Raw genomic sequence first — 21879 nt, 5'->3', positions numbered from 1 at the left:
AAAAAAAAAAAAAACTTCTACCAATGTACAATGCGCACCACCAATTTGCTGCTACCCATATGCTCAAAATATTGGGAATGATCTGTATTTATACTTTGTTAGGTTTGTACTTGTATTGTTTTTCAAAATAACTGTCTGCACGACAGTCATTAATAATAATCATTGTGCATGTGCTCATGTAGCTGTAATAAAATCTCGGGACAGGCCACAGGAAGCGCTTGTCCTGGTCCCTGTTATTGGCAGAACAGAATCCCTCAACCGGCTAAGATAAATGGTCAATAATGGCATAACATTTTATTCATACTGTTGATAAGACATATTACAGTCTTAAATAAATATTTAACACTGTTTGACTTCAACATTTTTTGCATTAAATATTTGTGCATAAAGCTTTTGTGCTCTACATTACACATCCTTGGCCAAGACTTCAAAAGCAACATCTAGCTCATCTCCAATCTGAAAAATATCTATCGTAGCTAACTTTGGTGACTTGGTCCAGTTCTGGTGGCTCCTGAATTCATGAACAGTGATCCTATTTTGCTCCCGCAAACATTTTATTAATCCCAAGCGTTTTGGTCCTGCAGCGCGGCTTCTCGCCTACCTGACACCATAGATTTCCTATGGCGTCAGGTGGCTATCAAAACAACGTGAGCTCAAACTACGTAAAAACGAGGGTAACGGGCACATTGAAAAAAAAAAAAAAGCAGCCATTCAATTGTGTGTGCTCTCCCGTTTTTTTTATGTGCCCGTGACGCTCGTGCTACGTAGTTTCCGCTCACGTTGTTTTGATACCAGCCTGAAGCCTTTGAGGCGAGACATCGTTGTTTCAAACAGCGGCGCGACTTCCGGGTTGGCGGCGTCATCGACACGAGATGACAGATTTCTTTTAAAAGCAGCTGCACAACTAGCCGTTGTAGTCGATATTTTTTTTTTAGTCTTTGTTTAAGTTAAAACAAACTCACGGGCAGTCGTTTCTGATCTCTGGTGCCGTAGCAACAAACATGCTAGGCTAACGATCGAACAATGCAAGCTCCCGAGGAGGTCATAGAGTTCAGGTTGGGGGGGGGCACATTACTGTAATAAATATAAATTTGTAACATAAGACATTGAATATCATATCGAAATGTATATGTATACCTTTTTTTTGCCACTCTATGTACCTGTATACAACTATACAATGTGATCCATTCCTAAATATTATGCGCTCCATTAACTTTTTGAAAATATTTTTGGAAAATTTTGCGGATTATTTTTGAGAAATGACGGTATTTTGCGCGCTGTGTAATAGGCGCAGAAATCTGTAACTGTTGTTTGTTGACACCATTTGGTGCTCTTCGGGGTGTAAAATGTTTGGGAGATGAGGTATCGCCAGCATGTAATGTCATGACAGAAAAAGACATTTGAAAGCTCTCGGGACATGAAATGAAAAGCAGTGTGTGATCCATATTTTTTGCAGTACGTTAAGGCTCCGATGTTGTGCTTGATGAGATTCATTGTGCCACTGGGGATGAACATTAATGAGGTGGCCGCAGTTTGACAACACTAAACCCCGTGGGCAGCCGCTGGCACCGCGTGGGGAAGGCAAACTATAACCGGCTTTGGCGTGCTGATCGGGAATAAAGACAAGAAGAAAGTTAGAAATTCTAGGAACGGAAATTGGGTTGCGCAATGTACAATAAAGCTATTCTTTATCGAAAAGCGAATAAAAGTTTGAATGGGAATTGTGTGATAAAGCTCCAGCTCTCTCTCTCTCTCTCTCTCTCTCTCTCTCTCTCTGTCTCTCTCTCTCACGGCTCTTGAGCCGATCTCAAGAGGTTGTCGAGATAAAAGGCTGATGAGGCCATTGGGGTGGGGAGATTGGGGCATCTGCCTTCCTTTGTCCTAAATTCCTCGTCTGCACGCAAGTCCCTTGACGGCCTCGGCTGCAGATCGAGATGGGCAACAAGACGCACTTCCTGTGCTAGCATTCGGACGATCCGTCTACCTGCATGTTGCCAAGAATCTTGACAGGCCAGTTTATGCTTGGATTGCAATGGAGCAACGGGGTAGATTTTTAAAATGTCACAACGTGTGGACAGAGTAGGATAAGCCCGAGCAGAGAAGATAGGTCTGAAGTTTTCGACGGCAGACCGAGACAGGATTGGTATCAAAACACGAGAGACGGCGCAGTCTCCGCGATAGCATCTCTTTTTCTTCTGACTCCCTCCCGCGCCGGAACCTTGCCGACATTGTTAACGATGCGGTGCGTGTCTAAGTTGGTTGACAAGCTCGGAGCTGAAAATAGAACAACCTGCCTTGTGTTTGGCGGGCCGGTCGAGTACCAACCCGAAATAGCAAGATATCTCATCGCTTGGGGCCGGGAGAGGAGGGGGAAGCATAACAAACCACATCAAGTGGAGACAACAAACAATTCTGAGACACATGCCCCTGTCATCATCAAGTTATTTGTCATGTCGGGCATAAATGTGACAAGCTTTTCCATCTGGTACTTCGGCTGAATGCGTGAGGACAAAACGGCAAGTCGAGGGAGTTTAACGCATCGCCTCGACAAGCGCTTATGTGAGTCGCAAGCGCGCGGGTCATGTTACAGTTTACTCACATGGTACGCACGGCTAATGGGATTACGTGTTATTGATACGATCGGTCGCCAGATTCCTCGTCTGTACGCGGCAGACCGGTGGCAATGTGATCCTGCCAGCGCCTGATGCCGCGTCACTTTGTAATGGATCCGACCCTAAACCGTGCAAAGCGCAAAACATAACAGAATTGGGAACACGAGGCTTTTATGGAGATGATGTGAAGAAAGTGACAAAAAAACCAGTGCTGTCCCTTCGTTTTTGCCATCCATTGCTCAAGCGTTAAAAATCTGATGTCACAAAGGAAACGCCATCCTGTGCGATTTCTTTAAGCCCCAGCCTTGTGTGCTCTTATACACTATATTTGGATAGTCTTGTTGATTTCTGGTATTGTGATTTTGGTGTGATTCCAGTGGCAATAAAAAGTGGATTAAGTCATGTAAATCAGTCCTTAATGTGTAGATCAGTGATTCCCAAACAGTGTGCCGGGGTACATTAGTGTGCCGTGAGCGCTCTTCAGGTGTGCCGTGGGAAGTTATCCAATTTTATGTAATTGCTAAAAAAAACCCAATTTATTCCAAGAAATAATGTATCTTTATTCATCTATTTATGCCAGTGAGGCACAATGACAGACAGAACAAAAAATCCTCTTCTATTAGATGGCAGGAAGTACATACAGTAATAAATTGATGCATTTTTGGTGACATTTATTTTTGTTGGTGACCGTGGGATTTTTGAATTGTAAAATCTCTGGTCTAGATATCGAATGCACAGCCTGCTATTGAGTTCAGTGCATCATTGTTGCTCTTGTTGCATCATTTGAAAAAAAATGTGTTCTTGTTTTTCACTTTTAACGGGTACGTACGACATGTAAGACTTTCAAATGCCTTTCGGTTTAACATTAAGATGAGTAAGCAGACCTTCATTCCGTTCTGTGCTGATTTTTTTATCCATTGCTTCTTGTTTTTGGCAAATGTATGTTTCTTTAGATCAGAGTCGGAAACCTTTAACACTCAAAAGGGCCATTTCAACCCGGTTTCCATGGAAAAGAAAAGACAGCACTGGGAGCCGCAAACACGTTCTGACATCTGAAATGAAGCTGTTAGCATATATACTCGTATATTTTTGCGTGTCCATTCAAAAATGTATATTTATACTTGTAAGATAGTGTTACCTATTAAACCCATGCAGTGCATCCATATTTCTGAAAATGTCCTTTTTATACACTAAGTGAACACATTTTAAACTATTACTCCAAAAAATTGCAATTGAAGTTCTTTCAAAATAATTAAAAGCTGAAATTAAATAATCGATCTAGCAAACAAAAATGTCGTGAGCCTTGACATGAATTTAAAAATACTGTAAGATCTGTAAAGGCGGCACGGTGGCTCAGCTGGAAAGCGTTGGCTTCACAGTTCTGAGGTCTGGGGTTCAATCCTGGCCCCACCTGTGTGGAGTTTGCATGTTCTCCCCGTGCCTGCGTGCCTTTTCTCCGGGCACTCCGGTTTCATCCCGCATCCCAAAAACATGCAACATTGATTGGACACTCTAAATTGCCCCGAGGTGTGATTGCGAGTGTTTGTCTCAATGTGGCCTGTGATTGGCTGGCAACCAGTTGAGGGTGTACCCTGCTGGGATAGGCTCCAGCACTCCCACGGCCCTTGTGAGGATAAGCGGCTCAGAAAATGGATGGACTGATTTAAAATCTGTAATTATGAGTGTACTCTTAAGGTAGACAATGAAAGAGAATGAGTGTAACCGAGTTGTTGTTGGAAAGTTTGGTGTGCTGATGGAGTGTTAAAAAAAGCACTATTTCACTGAACAATGAAAATAAATATTTGCAAAATAAATGCCCGAATATTTATTTTACATGATTAATGGGACGTCTGATCCTGCACCTCCGCGCAGAGCGTCTGCAAATCAGGGCCGCAGGAAGTCATTTTCATCTTTTTGCGGGACTGGAAGCTGCCATCTGATCTAATACAATATATATTAAGATTTTGAGATCATAACAATTTTACAATTTACAACTGCAGTTAAACAAACGGACAAACAAATACAATATTTTGTTCAGATATTACGGAGGTTTTGTGTCGTTGGGCTTTCCGCTCGCGCCTGCTGACGCCCGGAGGCTGTCAAACAGCTCTGAAAAAGGCAAATGTCGATCACCGAAATTGTACAAGATTTTGAAGAAAGAAGTTAAAAACTTTGACTTAATAAGAGGACGTGATACACGTTTATGAGACAAATGACATACACTTCAATCGGACCACGCAGAGCCGCAACATAAGGATGAAAGAGCCGCATGCGGCTTCGGAGCCGCGGGTTGTCGACCCCTGCTCGAGACCCTTACTGCGTGCTGAATGAGAATCTGGTTGATATTAGCTGGAGTTTGGGCCTTCCTGCAGAAAAGAGAAAAAAAAAAAACATACAACCTGACTCAGTCGTTTATCAAATCATTCCGTCAATTGTCAGGAGCCTCTTAATGGACAAAATGTTAAGTACGCCAATTTTTACTAATTTTTGTATTATTTGTTAATTGTTTATGGTGTGTGAGATGTCAGACTAAGTAACCAAAATATCAGAAAGAACTTTCTTTAACAAGACCTTAAACTGCACACATGTAAACAAAATCTTGACACAGAGATCATCATCATTTTTGCGGATTTATAAATTGTGATACGAGGCATGTTGAGTTGCCGCCGTCCTCGCTTCTCCAGTGTCACACGGCAGTTGTTTTTGCTCCGACATTCTGCCGATGGAATTCTCTTATCTGGTGGCGAGATCGTGATTCCTTCGTGAGCTTTCGTTTCCGTGGTTGCAGTTTGTTTGGTTGTTTGCGCCATTCCCGTGTCCTCCCTGACTACCGATGCCGGTGCAAAAGTAACAAGTGGGAGCACGGTTTGGACTACGTGGTCGTTTGGGCTTTCTAATAACTTGTATGACAGGTAAAAAATGTGCAGGACTGGAGTGCGACTATTATTTAATAATGTAGTACAGACGGCAGTGCAGTGAGGAAGGTCACTAATCTTTTTTTAGTCTCTTTCTTGAAACCTGATCATGCCCCAAAGGAGATTTCCAGGGCTGCACGGCAGCTTGTCGAATTTGTGTGCTGTGTAAATTTGTCCTCCATCACTGGTTCCTCAAGTAGGTTCAGCAAGACCACAGGTGGCAAACTCCAGGCCCGAGGGCCAAATGCACAAGTCCCCATGAAAATGAAAATATCCTAATGTGGGCGCAGTTATATAATATAATGGAGGAAAGATTAGATTCCCAGAAATAACATATTAGGTAAGGGAGGAAAAAAAAAAAGTTTAACTGCCTTGTGCTCTGGTGACAAGCCATGGCTGTAAATATATATATATATATATATATATATATATATATATATATATATATATATATATATATATATATATAATCACAATGCAGCTCAGTTTCTGGCTAATAGATGTCATGGCTAGCCATAGTTTTTTTAAATTTATGTATTTTACATATATACTGCCAGTTGACACTCCCCAAGAGGGGTTGCGTCGTCAAATATGAGCGTTCATCTGAGATGTCACGCTGTGGTGACCCCTAACGGGACAAGCCGAAAGAAAAAACAGCCCGTTGACAGCTGGGTTAGGCTGCAGTACTCCCACGCCCCTTGTGAGGATGGATGGATGGATATATATATACACATATCCATCCATCTATCTTCTTTGCTGCTTATCCTCGTGAGGGTCGCGGAGAGTGATGGAGCCTATCCCAGGACAGGAGGCAGGGTACACCCTGAACTGGTTGCCAGACACATTCACAATTACACCAAGGGGCAATTTAGAGTGTCCAATTGCATGTTTTGGGGATGTGGGAAGAAACCCGACTGCCCGGAGAAAACCCACGCATGCACGGGGAGAGCATGCGAACTCCACACAGGCAGGGCCGGGATCAAACCCAGGTCCTCAGAACTGTGAGGCCAACGCTTTACCAGCTGCTTCATCGTGCCGCCTATCTATGTATATTTGCCCATTAATTGGACACTCTAAATTGCCCCAAAGTGTGATTGTGAGTGCGACTGTTATCTGTCTTCGTGTGCCCTGTGATTGGCTGGCAACCAGTTCAGGGTGTGCCCCCCATCCTGCCCGTTGACAGCTGGGATAGGCTCCGGCACTCTCTGTAACCCTCGTGAGGATAAGCGGCAAAGAAAATGGATGGCTAGATATATATATCTTAGTCACATGATGTCACATACTAAGAAAGCATCTCTGGATTGGCTGGGTGTTGGGTTCTGATATCATTTGCTCATGTCTGTGGCCTGAAGTAACCCTGCCTTTTTTTTTTTTTTTGTTACACTGAATTGAGACATTGAATTTCAGCCAGTTTAATCTCAGGAGACTGAAAATATCGCGTTTGAATTTTGAAAGGTTGTTTTTAATATGCCAAATTTCTTAACATTGAAAAATTAATCTGAAACAGTTATTGAAAATGTGATCACTTTTGAAATAATAATGTCAATTTCAAAATGCAGTCAAAATATGCATACAAAAATACAACATAACATTTTCTGTGGCATTTTTAATTCAAATCCTAGTGGCACATATTTACTTCCATAGAATTGAACCATAGACTTAAAATCAAAGTGCGTGCACAATCTGGATATTTGGAGTTTGCGCTACACCCGAAGAGATTTAATGGGATCTACTATCTTTATGTGGTTTCACCGTTTTATAACCTATCCCTTGAGTACAACTTTAGCCTACGATAAGGCCTGTGGTTAAAAATTTGTTTGAAATACCCCTGACCTTGGCAGAGTTTCAATGTTCACAAAAAGACTTAAATAAATTTACAACATTTTATCAGTCAATGCAATTATTATTTTTTTTCATCGAACCACAAATATGTTAATCGACTCAGTCTAAATGAAAAAGATGAAAATGATGTGGATTGTAAGGGCCCATGATACAAAACTAGATTTGTTTACCCAGTCACTTCTTCGACATCTCTCCTTTGCAAGGTACAATTTATCAATATTTTCATGTGCTTTCTGTTAATGGATTTCAAGTAAGATAGAAAAGAAGTTAGTTATCTCTCAACAGCAACCTAAATAATGCTAAAATTACATGGACTGACCTTTATTTCTCATTTGAATTGCCAATTTTTAATTTCTAATGCTGATAAAACTCCAGATGAGAGATATTTACTTTCATGAAACAATCACACGGGCGTCATCACGTGGCCATTATGACATCAAAGCACTCCAGATGCTTCAACAACACGTTGTTTATTACCTAAAGCGGCAGAAGACTTTGTCTACTCGGTGTCACGTTTGAGAGCGGAATAATTGCGAGTCTTTGATCGTGTGACGGTCTCGACTATAAACAAGAAAATTAAAAAAAAAGATGCAGTTATTAGTGTGTGGTCCGAGAGCAGGGCCTTTTGCTGCCGACGCGGTATTGTTCGTCGTCCTCTTTGTGACTTACACAGTCAGCATGTGAGCAACCTCACGCAGATGCCCTGTGTAAATCCGGACGTTGCATCTGGTGATCAAACTCTTCTCATTCCTCATCAGATGGAACTGCTTTGCACCTTTCACCTCGTGGGCTCCTTCGCCGGCCCGCGTTTTTATTTTCCACTTAAAAGGAATCCGCGTTAGTAAATCCATCTGCCGATTGGACATCAGCACATACCAAAATCTTATCAGTGCGAATTATGCCACTTGAAAAATATGAGGAAACTATCATTTTTAGCGTGATGACCGTGGATGGACTCCCGAATGTGGCCTTATCACAAACTCTGAACGTGAATTTATAAGGCAGCAGTAGTGTTGTAGGACTAAAACGCGGGTTGTAAAGCGCAGCAGATTTTCTGATGACCTTCGCAACTTCCACTGCATTCGAGCAAGCGTTATTATCAGCAATCCCAATGATGGCATGCACTGTTTTTAGTGCGGAATGACAGCATGTGAGTGAATTGTGATCTTGAAAATGCCAACTTGGACACATTCTCACACACACACACACACACGCACACAGCCAAGGGGAGTTTGTGGGAATGGATGGACGGACAAGAAGGATGAGTACAATTCTAATCATCAAACACTCCTTCCCTCGAGACATAAGGTATATAATCCTGATCATCAAGATAGAGCTTACTGTGGAAACCAGTAAATAGTCATTTGGTGTTTCTCACAGATTTAGTTTGAAGCAAGTTTATAAGTATGTATATATATATATATATGTAGCTTTTCATTTGCTTGTAAAGTCACATTCCAGCCTTGTTCTGGAACCCTCACGCTGGCCTTCCGCTGGGACAAATGCAAAACAGGATACTGTACATGCGCGGCACGGTGGATCAGCTGGAAAGCGTTGGCCTCGCAGTTCTGAGGTCCCGGGTTCGATCCCGGCCCCACTTGTGTGGAGTTTGCATGTTCTCCCCGTGCCTGCGTGGGTTTCCTCCCACATCCCAGAAACATGCAACATTAATTGGACGCTCTCAATTGCACGTAGGTGTGATTGTGAGTGCGGCTGTTTGTCTCGACGTGCCCTGCGATTGGCTGGCAACCAGTTCAGGGTGTACTCCGCCTCCTGCCTGGTGACAGTGGGATAGGCACCAACACTCCCCGCGACCCTTGTGAGGATAAGTGACGAAGAAGATAGATGGATACTGTACATTTTAAGACAGCCAAATCCTATATAGCTTGGCCCAAATCCATTTGGACTGTGACAAATGTTTTATGTTTTTCCCTTAATGCATGTTTCACAAAAATATGGCATTTCCTCTATAATAATAATAATATAGTAATATTAAAGCCCAAGTTGTAATACTTGGAGGGGAGTCCATTGATGTCAACAAGTCCCAGTGTAGAGTCCATGTAAAGTTCATCACCAAATGGTGAGGGACATACATCTTTTTATGGGCTTGATTCCTTCTCTCTTTTCTTCAGGAAGTGAAATTCATGCTCTTGGCTTAAAATGAGGCATCTGACTTTGCTATTGACAAACATTCATGTATTTCATCTTCAAAATGTGTTGACTTGCATTTACAATAATCAGCAGTTTGGATATTAAAGTGGTAAAATTGCAAAGTTCTTGCAAATATGCAGTATATGATACATACGGTATATGAGAGATTTTCCATCCATCCATCCATTTTCTTTGCCGCTTATCCTCACGAGGGTCGCGGGGATTGCTGGAGCCTATCCCAGCCGTCAACGGCCAGGAGGCGGGGTACACCCTGAACTGGTTGCCAGCCAATCGCAAGGCACATGGCGACAAACAGCCGCACTCACAATCACACCGAGAGTGTCCAATTAATGTTGGATGTTTTTGGGATGCGGGTGGAAACCGGAGTGCCCGGAGAAAAGCCACGCAGGCACGGGGAGAACATGCAAACTCCACACAGGCGGGGCCGGGATTGAACCCTGGTCCTTTACCAGCTGATCAACCGTGCAGCCTATGAGAGACTTTATTTTTAGGAAATAAGGGATCACATTAATATGGGTATCGGTCTATTAGAATGTAACACAACACATAAAAAAATGCAATATGTTTTGAAAAATTCTTAGTGACTGTAAAATATGGGAGAACCTTTGAGAAAATGGACACCTACAAAAGTTGACGAACAAGCTGAACATTTTGATTCAAGCAACATTGTTTTGAGCACCGTAATCTCAACAAAATTTCACTGCAACAATTGGAACGAGTGAATGTAAAAATGTTTCTTAATATGACCTTAATTGGATGTCATCACAGATTTCAATTTAGACATGAGAATTAAGGGTAGTAGTATTAGTAGTATTAGTGGTAGAAGTAGAAGTACAAACTCAATTGCGTTGAAGTTGGAATGTTGTGTTGAACAAATAAAAACAGAACACATAACGTCCATCCATTATCTGAGGTGCTCATCCTCACAAGGGTGGCAGGTCTACTGTAGCCTACCCCAGCCATCTACGGGCAAGGGGGCGGGGGGGTGCACCCCGAACCGGTTGCCAGCCAATCGCCGGGCACCAAGAAACAAACGGTTCATGGTTGAAGTGTGTATTTAGGTCAGCATTTTATTGACTGATTGCATGTTAATGCAGCATATAATTAAATCAACAAAGTTTAGTTATTTGCACCCTTAATTGGTTCATGCAATTTTCCCATTAGGACGAATGAAACCATGATGGTCGGAACTGATGTGCATCCTAAAGTCAGGGGAATGACGGAAATAATTTCATGATTACAATTTATGACAAACATAAAATTGTAACCATAGTCAATCCAGCTATTTGGACATGTGACCTTTTGTTTAATTTTCTCATGATCAGTTTTGTCTATTAAACAACTGCACATTTTTTTCTTTGTTAGCATTTACAAATGATATTTTACCGCTGCAACATTTCATCTGAAATGTCAATCCAACCTCCGAGATGAGATGAGATAAATCGTAATTTAAGGTGTGCATTACTCGTGTTAATGTGATTCATAAGAGACAGTTATGACCTTTGAACTTCTCCCAATAAAACAGGGTTTGAGCGAGTCTCTGGAAAGAGAGCGAGGGGAATGATTCGCTGCTTACGTCACATTAATGGATCTGATCTCGCCATAAAGTTCTTATCAGCATGACGTGCTGGAACACCGCCACGGTGGTACCAAAAAGCCGTTTCTTCTCTCGGCGTAATTGGCGCGATTACAGGACGCATTAGGCCGTCCTGATTAGATTGAGAATCGGCAATATGAGAAAACTGCAGCGCCTTGTATGGGCGCCGTTGTCGGGGCTCAACCGCTGTTGCGCAAAGTGACACAGCGCCAGGCACGCTCACTCAGTCAACATTTTAAATGGGTCAAATTGTAGTTTCAGACTGGGAAAGAACCATTAATAATGCGGTAATGATCGGTGATAGGATTCTTCGGTTTTCCTAAGGCGCTAGATCAAATTGACCCAAATTCCCGTTATTTCGTGAAAACAAGAAATAGCCGGGTACACCCCGTCCAACTCGAGACCATTTTAAGTCTGATTTTGGACCCGCACCGAGGCTCCTATCACAAACGGATCCATTTCTGACATGTCAGAAATTACCAGTAGTTGTTGTGACAATACACTGTAGCAATTCCCTTGTTGCTTTTTCATCCAAGTGCATATTTACTGAGCCGCCCGCCGCCAAGATGGTTTTTCTCAGGATATTCTGGCTTCGCTCTCCTTTCCGAAAACATGCATGTTTGCTTAACTGAAGACTGCAAATTGCCCTTCGACGCAACGAGTCTGAATGGTTCTCTACGATGTGAGTCATGTGATTGATGGGGACGTTTGCTGGAGTCAGCTTGAGACCGAGGCTGCAAAATTGAAGTCGTTTTAAAAAATGCTTGATGCAGTTATAAGTCAAGTAAAAATTAACTTTTTGAAATGATTGCTGCAGTAATAGTTTGATTGGGACGCTGTCGCACTCGTTCACAATGTCGCTTTCTTCGCAGAAGACTACCTTAAATGGTTTGCGGTTTGAATTTTGGTTCGGACAATTCTGTGCAGAGCTACGCGTTCTCCCTGGGCTTAATTCAAACCAGCTTCCTTCTGGTTTGGGCCTGTTAACTACACGAGTGACTTGAATTCAAGACGAAATTACTGCATTGTTAAGATAAAAGAGCAACAATAAAAGTAATACAGTAGTAAGTAAGTTGTAATTGCTTTCTGTCATTTGCCTGCATTTCAACAATTTGCGTGAATGTCTGCGTCAATTCACACCTTTTATGCGGAAAATGGTCAAGGCACCACAGATCATCAGCTGTCTTCCCTCCTCTTCCTCCCATGAATGAATATGTTGTTTTTTAATCCTACCTACATTTCGGCACTGGAGATGAAGCTCAACTTTAATTGATTGTACGTGTATATAATATGTTATTGTGACAATAAAATGTATTGTATTCTACTCTATAAAACCGACTGACAAGAGCAGGTAGAAAAAAAAGAACAGGTACAAAAAAGGTGAAAAAAAGCACAAAAGGTAGGAATCATACAATTATGGGAAAGAAGCAAAGGCAAAGCAAATTATATATTATTATTATTATTACATTTACATAGCGCATTTCATACACAAGGTGATACAATGTGCTTTACATGATTAAAAGCATTTGAATACAAAGAAATAATACATGTAAAATGGGGAAAAAAATAAAGATAAGAATGACAACATTCATCCATTCTTTGAGTCGCTCATCCTCACGGGGGTTGCGGAAGTGCTGGAGCCAATCCAAGCTGTCATCGGGCAGAAGGCGGGGTACACCCTGAACTGGTTATCAGCCAATTGCAGGGCAAATGACAGCGAAAATATGTATACGTATTTTAAAAAATGGAAAGAAAAGAGAGTATACATGCACAAAAAAAAAATGGAAAAAAAGACTAAATGGAAATAAATAAAATCAATTTCTTAATCAAGTCAATCCGAAAAAATGCCTGAAACGAAATCTTTAAAAGTTATTCCATTTTTTGTGTTTTATTCAGATCATGCAATCGTTCACACAATCATTTGACATGAAAAATAGATATTTTTGTAAAAAAAAAAACAAAACTTTAAAAACAAAACAGTTACAGTATTGCCACTACCTCTTTTAAAATGGCCAAATAGTCGGGTTCTGTATGTGAAGAATCAGCAAGTTCTGACAGACATGTTTTGAGGTTCATGGGAATGATAATAGTTGTGGATCATATATAGACAAAAAAAAGTACACAAGAAGTCATCAGTGTCTAAAATATAGTGTCATGTCTTGAGCTGCACTGTAAAAGTACACAAAAAGTACTCATGTTGCACATGTGACATTCATTTTCTTCCAAAAAAAATTTGAATAAGATGTCAGCACTGGTCTGTTTTTACTAACAGAAACATCGCTGTTCAGACTCTTCTTGTCTTTTTACATTTCCTCATATTTCAAATCTCAGTATAAGAAGAGCTGTTTTCCAAAACAAAATACATGCTTACAAAAAGTGGGGGATAAAAAATCTTGCCATGACATTGTATTATGTACAAAAATCTTCTGTTGAACTTTTTCAGACTGAACAAATAACAGTTTTCTAACGGGGGGATGATGCTTTATAGTAAAAGTAGGCATGGATAAATAGCGCACTTATTTCTGATAATAATCCAAATTAATTCATAGTGTTTTGCAAAAATTCTCTTCATATTACCATATACGTACTACGGAAGCATAATATATAACAAGTGTACACACACACACACACACACAATCACACACACACACACACACATATATATATATAGAGAGAGAGAGAGCGAGAGAGTGAGAGACAAAGAAATTAATTAATTATCATATATATATTCTATATATTGTATTATTATTATTGATATAATTATATATAAATATAATATATATATATAACAAGTTCACATATATATAAACATAAAAAATAAAATATACAAATTAATTATTTAAATAATTTTGTGTGTGTGTGTGTGTGTGTGTATATATATATATAAAAACATGAAAAAAAATATAAATTATTTATATAATTATATATGCATTAAAATATATATATAACGAGTGCACATATATATATATATAAAAACATGAAAAATAACAAATATATAAATTAATTATTTTATTTATTTTTTTTTGCTTTTTTTTTGGGGGGGGGGTCTGGCAGCAATATGCCTCCATAACGTAAAGGCAAGGAATTCGATGTTTATTCTCACTGAAGCGAGGTGCAAAACACATTATCTTACCAAGACATGTCGTACATTTTACTTACAATATTATTTACAGTATAAATACATGCTTTGATTGGTTTTCCATGGAAGAATTTAGAAGTCCTCACACTAGTTTCACTTTCAGTTCTTTTCTACTCTCTAAAATCATTAATCAGAGGTTGCCATGACTGCCGTGATATAATATTTCCACCGTAGCAGGCAGGTAAATAAATTGTCACCACGTCAAGATCCCCTGATGGTGAACAGCGGGAGGACGGATCCACAAGGTGCTGGTGATGCAGACAGGGCAGGTGGCAAATTCTCACATCACAAGCACACATGCGAGATTTGATGCTTGAGCATTAGAGAAGGTTAACGTGCAAGCATGTGTGATATTTCCTTAAATATTCATTGTCTAAATAGGGAGATTCTGTTGATATACCCCAAATTCTAATGGGTTCTTACTTGGCCCAAGTCTTCAACTCGCCACAAAATTTCATGAAGTTTTATTGCTTTTATTATTTTTCATCACCTTTACGCTAAGAACATCAGATTATGTGGTATATCGAGGGAGGGCATCGAGATTGAAACGAAGAGAAAATTAACTTTTGTTGGCGAGCGAATGAGGCATTACAAGAAGCTCGCACGCATCACTGCCAAACTTCGGATCCAAAAGGGGGACGTCTGTTCTCAATTTTGTGCGCTGTTGTTTGCGATGAGAGCAGAAGGAGCAGAGAGCCAATCGCAGGAAAGAAAGGACTGGAATGCGTTTCAAAGATTTTAGATTAAAAAAAAAAATAACAATAATAACGTCACTGTAACAACCGCTTGCGACTCACTTAATTGGAACCAATCTGAAAGCCACCTTAACTAAAAGTGGCCCTGGGAACAGTGAGAGCATTTGTGAATGTTGCCACACGTTTGGAAAAACAAAAAAGATCTTTTGTTTTGCATTAATAATGTACACATGGACAAAAAGCAAAGCAAATTTATTTGTATAGCGCACTTCATACATGAGATAACTCAATGCGCTTTGCGTGATTAAAGGCATTTGAAAACAACGAGATAAAACATTTTAAAACGGGATAAAAACAATAAAAATGACAAAATATTTTTTAAGAAGACAGTTAAAAGTGCATACAGTGCAAGTAATATGATCAAAAAGTGGATAAATTCTAAAAAGCACGAGGAAAAAATGTCAATACTTTTTCCATTAAACAAAGAAAAACGTACAACATAACTCGGAAAATAGTTTAGTTTGTTTTGAACACTTAACCTAAATATTCATGAATTTGTACAATAGAAATTGACCACTTCGACTGAATTAAATTCAATATTTATCATTTGTCTTTCATTGATGTGCACTGCTTCCACTGGCTGGCAACCAGTTCAGGGTGTACAGTTGACAGCTGGGATAGGCTCCGGCACTCCCCGCGACCCACGTGAGGATAAGCAGCAAAGAAAATGGATGGATGGATAGTGATCAAGTTCAATTCCCACAAAAGAAACAGAAAACACGATCAGAATCACGTTCACATTGTTTTGCAGAACATCCCCAAATCGCCATTTCTCCTTCGTAAAAGCGTATCGATATGTCGGCAACTTCTGACCGAAGGTACAGCATGTGATTTCAACCCACAAATATTTTGCGTCGGTCGTGCTGCCTCCCCTGTAAACCTTTTCATGAGAAATGAGTGAGGGAGCTATGAATGGCGTGTGCACGCACGGAGGTCAGATGTGCAGTACGCGACACCGTACATCACAATCATATCAGCGCTTTTAATTCACCCAAAGCGGAACTAGCACGCTATTTATGGAAGTAGATTAATGCCACCAGGGTTTGAATTTGAAATGTAAAGTGATCACATTTTCAATAGTTGCATTTCAGTGTAACTTTTCAATGCTAACAATTCAACCGGCTACAATTCGCTGTCACCGTCTGTTCAACCAGGCAGGGTTACTTCAGGTCAGAACCGAACACTCAGCCAATCCAGTTACGCTTTCTTAGTATGTGACGTCACGTGACTAAGAAAGCGTAACTGCGATTGGCTGGATGTTTGGTTCTGACCTTAAGTAACCCTGCCTGGTGGCACAGAGGGTGAATTGTAGCCGGATGAATTTCTTACAGTGAATTGTAGCCACTATCGAAAATGTGATCATTTAACATTTCAAATTCAAATCCCAGTGGCACTCATCTATTTCCATACTAGTCCCCGTACTGTATAGCATGTACACATGCACTTTCAAAAAAAAAATGTTACCACGTAATAATTCATCCACTTTTACACAACAGGAAGTCCTCCGACAGCCTAAAAACACGCACTTAACAGGATTATATCATATCCTCAGTCAGATTGTCTCCAGCTGCATTGTAACGCTGCAACAGCAAATAGATTTGAGCCATTATCGAGGTTGCAATCTGCAATGTTGGAGACTAAAACCACAATCATAAACACATTGGGGAAAAAAAGACTTTTTAAAAAAAATTTTAATTTTATTGACCTCATTAAATTTTACCCAGTCAAGTGGTCAACAAGCATATAAACACCTACCCAAGTTCTCAAAACGCCATCTGCGGAGGTTCCCAGTACGGTTTTGGGCACACATCTAACCAGTATGTTGATGAATGATATTGCTTATCCCAAATGGAAAGCTTAATGGCTCTGCAGAAGTAGTCCCTTGGAGAAGGTGTTTAGACAGGATGCAATACTTTACCAAATAAGGACTGTATCAAAAGAGTGATGAATACAGCAAACAATATCACGAGCGTCGCCATGAAGTAGACGGGGAAACTTTGCGATTCATCTTCACTTTGTCTCACTGGAACAGGGCAAATTGAAAACATAACAAAAGCTCCGTCATGGGTTGCCATTGTTAATTGCCAGTTCTATTTACAAAAAACATGAATCATTGGCGGGATTATTTACAAACAAAGAAGACTGCGCACCAAATGGCACGTCTAAAACCCGGGCACTAATTCAAATCTTGACAATTTTACGATTGTGTGAGCAAACGGGGAATATGACAAATGTGATTTCCCACAGGAGGGGTTTGAGAAGTGCCTGTAGGGGGGAGGTTAATTTATGTGGACGGAATACCGTACAGACTCACAAATATTGTTTAACATCAAAGTAACAATTTGCTCCGGAATGAACTTTGCTGATAACGAAACTGCGACTCCACTCGTGTTTGCAGGGACCGTTAGGAAAGCGCATTTATAATATTGACCTTGAGCCAGACTTCCCACATCTGCCCCGCATGTAAGTCTCTACGATTTTATTGTCAGGGGACCGCACGAAATGACAAACGTGTGTTTTAACTTTCATTAATGTTTCAACAGAGAGACGGTACATTGTAGAATATCGTATATATGAAAGCGCCGCACTGTCTGTCATTCATCACTGGAGCGCTAACAGCGTTGTAATTTAAAGGCAAAATGATTTCAACAAACTAGTCAGCGTGTTTAAAATTCATAACGTACATTGGTGTGAAGGTTGCGCCAGAAGAGCTGTAAATAAATAACAGTGTTTGAAACCTTCTCATCATGAATTACATGAACATACAGAAAGTGAGCTCACCCTTTTAATGTCTTTCTTACAGTTACAAATATAAAACATGTGTAAAAGGTTTAAACAAGCATTTGAATACAACGGAACAAGGGAGTCATTCATTTGATAATGAATTGAAGAACTTACTCATGTGAGCTCTAGTGTGCGTATTAAAATAAATGTACAATTCTTTTTTTTTTAAAACAGAATCTAAGAATTGGATTTTGCGGGTAAATAGCGGTCTCTACAGGGACGATTTGTACATTACATATAGAAATTGAACCAAATAACCCTTACACATTACTGTAATAATAAATTTCAGTACGACAAAGTACTGTGCAGTACTTTCATTTATTACATTACTAAAATGTATTATTCCAATCATTAGAATACTGTAACTTACTTTTATTCCTATTAGATAGATAGATAGATAGATAGATAGATAGATAGATAGATAGATAGATAGATAGATAGATAGATAGATAGATAGATAGATAGATAGATAGATAGATAGATAGATAGATAGATAGATAGATAGATAGATAGATAGATAGATAGATAGATAGATAGATAGACAGATAGACAGATAGATAGATAGATATTCAGAAAAAACAAAGTCCTTGAAAACATTACTCAGAAAAACATCTTTTTTCCCCAAGTGAATATAATGCGCTTCCATTGTCAGTTTATTTTGAAAGGGACCCATTATAGTTCCGGCTGGGGAAGTGATATAAACCAATCACATTGAGTAAAATGATGCCGGTACTTCCGCTCAGGGCCAGCGTGTTGTCGCTTGGTTATCTGTGTTAGTAAATTATTTAATAAAGATCACCGGACATGTGCTGCATCGACAGGGAAAGAAACAAAATTTATTGCCGGTACAGACAGGAGAGAATTGTTTGGGTATTTTTTTTTTTTAATACACGTGATGTGATATTTTAGATATTACACTTTCTGTGGGCATGTCAGATAAGCTGCTTTGGGTAGTTCGGACCGGCTGCTAGATACCTGGCTGCCCGTCTATGCAGCTGTCATCGCACCTTGGTGGTTAGCTTAGCCGCATAGGTGAGCTAACGTCCCCTCCTCCGGACTGGCAGTGCAGTCATCCAGCAGCCGCTGTTTAGAGTGGAGAGTAGAGGAGTAGTTCACATTTTCAAAACACTACTTAAGGGATTGGGCTTCTGGTCCTCCCTTTTCTTTACGTCTAATGCGTTAGCTAGGAAACTCTGCCCGGTCTTTTTGGGAGACTTTGAAGTCCGATTCGTCGTTAGCATCTAGCTAGCAGCTGTCATTCACTACAAGCCAGCTACCTCAAAGCCACCAGCTCGATCATTGATTCACAGCGAATAACCAACGACGCGTTTTTTTTTTCTTTCGTAGCTTTTCTACAACTGGGAATTGGAATTGTCGCTTTTGGATTATCCCTTGTGGGAATGAAGAAATTTTTTGACTCTCGCCGGGAGCTGGTAAGCTCGGGGCCTGGTCCGGGAGCCGGCGGAGGTGGCGCCGGTTCAGGCGGCGGAGGCAGCTTCATCGGCCGGGTCCTGAGCATCGGACGACATCAAGTGACCATCGAAGAGATCGTGGCTGAAGGTGAATGAATGGACGTGCATGCTCTTGTGATGAATTCATTGCAGCCGAGATATTTAATTTAATTGCCACACTGATGGGAAGCAGGATTAATTTACTAATCCAGTGTCCCGTTCCAAAATAGGTTTATTTTGAAATGTTTAATTCGTGATTTTTCTTTTTTTTCCCCCGGTTATACTATGTTGTAGTGCATGGTTATTAACTCGTGGCAGTTGGAGATTTACCCTAAATTGCCTCTTTGATTTGGTTTTGTCTCTCTAATCATGCATGAACATCTTTTGGTTCATATGAAATATAATCTGTTTGTCCAGTGCTCTTTTTTTCCCGTCTTTGCATATGTACAGTTGTTCTTCATCTACTAAAAAAAACAAATACCAAAAAACAAAAGCCACACTGAATTTACTCGTTGCACATTTAACCTGGAGGCTGGGAGTAACTTGGTACAAAAGACGTGCTGAGACATTGGTAACACAAACTACTGTAAGCATAACCATCTCTGGCTCGAACATTTTCATGCTTGCACAATCATGCAATGGTTTTGCCACAGGGACATCCAAATAGTTTTAATCTTATTGTTGGATAAGATTAAATAAAGAGAATTTTCTGATGATTTACTCCACGGTTAAACAGGGATGGTCTTTTTCACTACCCCAATGAGAGTCAGCCCTGTTGTGTTGGCCAAGAGGCCTTGTTGAATAATGGATTTAAAAAGACTGATTAATTTATCACAGTGTTTTGGCAGGACTCCAGGTGTCTGGCCACTTTATGAATGGTCTGGTCATCTGACTACAGACAGCAATACAAACATACACCAAAGTAACGTCATTGAAAACCACAATTGCGACATCCATTCGTTCATTTTCTGAGCCCCTTATCATCACGAGGGTCATGATAAGGGAGGTAACTGTCTCCCTCTGGACACACATGCAAGTACTGCATCTCCCACTTTTTGATGGTGTGCATTACACATGGCTCCAATGATTTACTCCCTCATCTGTGAAGCAAAATCATTCACTCAGCTCAAAGTCGGTAAAGAAAACACCGGAGGCCCCCAAGCTCATCTGTCTTCAGTTGACAGAACAATGTGGCTTGTATCTTGTTTCATCTTTGCCATGTTTGCAGTAAAGTAGTTGTAAAGATGTGGAACATTCTAAAGCCTCGTCATCCATTACTGGAATGACAAGTGGGACCAAACATTGCATTTTTTATGGCTGTGCCCAAAGTGCATTTTTGTGACCATTTTGTTGTTTGCATAATCGTGTATATATAACCCAGTGGAGCATAATCCTGACAGTTGGTTACGTCACTGGGCACTAGCTATTTGTAGCTGTACTTACTGTTGTTCTTCTGGCACTGTCTCCCGAGAGAGTAGACCAAGGCCAAACGGTGCTCAGGAGTGCTGCTAAGCCTTCTAATTTCGTACAGCCATCTCAGATTAGACAGCGGGTCTTAAAATGTCTGAACTATCATGGAACACCCACATACACGCAAGACGGAGATTTAGGATCTCAAGCAGATTGGTATTGAGTTATCAAAAAGATGATTCCTCTTAAAGTCACTGATTTACATGCTTTTTTTCCATACAGAATGGTAAAGAAAAGAGGATAAAAGGGATAAAGGAACAGGCAACTGCACAATTTAATCACCAAAATTATCAGGTATCATTACTATCAGGATATCTCATGAAAAGGGCACTTCATTTTGCATCAATAGTGCACAGAATTCTTGACGGGCAGGTAATCAATAAAATCGTCATTATACCTTTTGCAAACTATGCCACGACATGTCATTGCTTTGGATCATGTCTCCTGCAGACGTATGTGGTGTCCAATGACCGTGGTCAGCTCACTGTAAACTCCCCCATTTCTTGACTGTCTAGTAATGTTTCTGGTGATTATATTGAACATGACTAACTGACTAGCGTCCTGTCATTACAGGCGGTTTTAGATGCTCACTCAGTGAATTCAATGACATCACATCGTCAAAAACACGATCTGATTTGAATTGATTTCTTGAATCAGTATAATTACTGACTCCTGACAGAGCTCTTGCACGTGACATCACCATTTTCACGGCCCCATAATGCCGGTCAAACAGAGCTGCTCGACATTGTGACAGACATTGAACCGCAGGAGAATATTTACAATACCGGAGACCTGTTGCGCTGTTGGTTGTCACAACAGACGAGACAGATATTCAAAGAGATCATTGTATTGAATACCAGCTGAAAATATCAGAAAATATCAATGGATTTCGGCAATTAAACACGATGGATGGTGCCCAACCAAAATACGCACACACCTGTGTAGTGATCCTTTAATTTCGGGTAGGAATTATTCTTCTCAATCTCAAATTACCAAAAAGTATTTATAATGCCAAGTTGGGTCATTAGAGAACAATGCGTGTTTTAAAAAAAAAAAAAAAAAAAACTGTCGCAGAAGTTTATGGAGGTTAAGTGTGGCCGCAATCAGTTCCGTGTACGTACCATGGAGATGATTCAGTCCTC

General features: G+C 40.3%; 1 protein-coding gene across 12 annotated transcripts in view; it reads left to right on the top strand.

Moving 5' to 3' along the window:
• The window catches only part of LOC133499155 (AP2-associated protein kinase 1-like), an 83252-nt gene that overhangs the window by 41897 nt on the left and 19476 nt on the right, over positions 1 to 21879 (top strand). For 8 of the 12 annotated variants that reach the window (XR_009794569.1, XM_061816790.1, XM_061816794.1 and 5 more), the window contains exon 3: positions 19164 to 19376. Coding sequence is in view for 11 of the 12 variants with exons in the window: in XM_061816790.1 (XP_061672774.1) it covers positions 19217 to 19376 (160 nt within the window). In the remaining variant the exon portion in view is untranslated. The other 4 variants (XM_061816787.1, XM_061816791.1, XM_061816786.1 and 1 more) reach the window with 4 other exon arrangements.

This window comes from Syngnathoides biaculeatus, chromosome 4, assembly GCF_019802595.1.
Source record: "Syngnathoides biaculeatus isolate LvHL_M chromosome 4, ASM1980259v1, whole genome shotgun sequence".
Lineage (NCBI taxonomy): Eukaryota > Metazoa > Chordata > Actinopteri > Syngnathiformes > Syngnathidae > Syngnathoides > Syngnathoides biaculeatus.
Note: the sequence above shows the minus strand (reverse complement) of the source record. Positions and strands in the feature narration are given on the sequence as shown.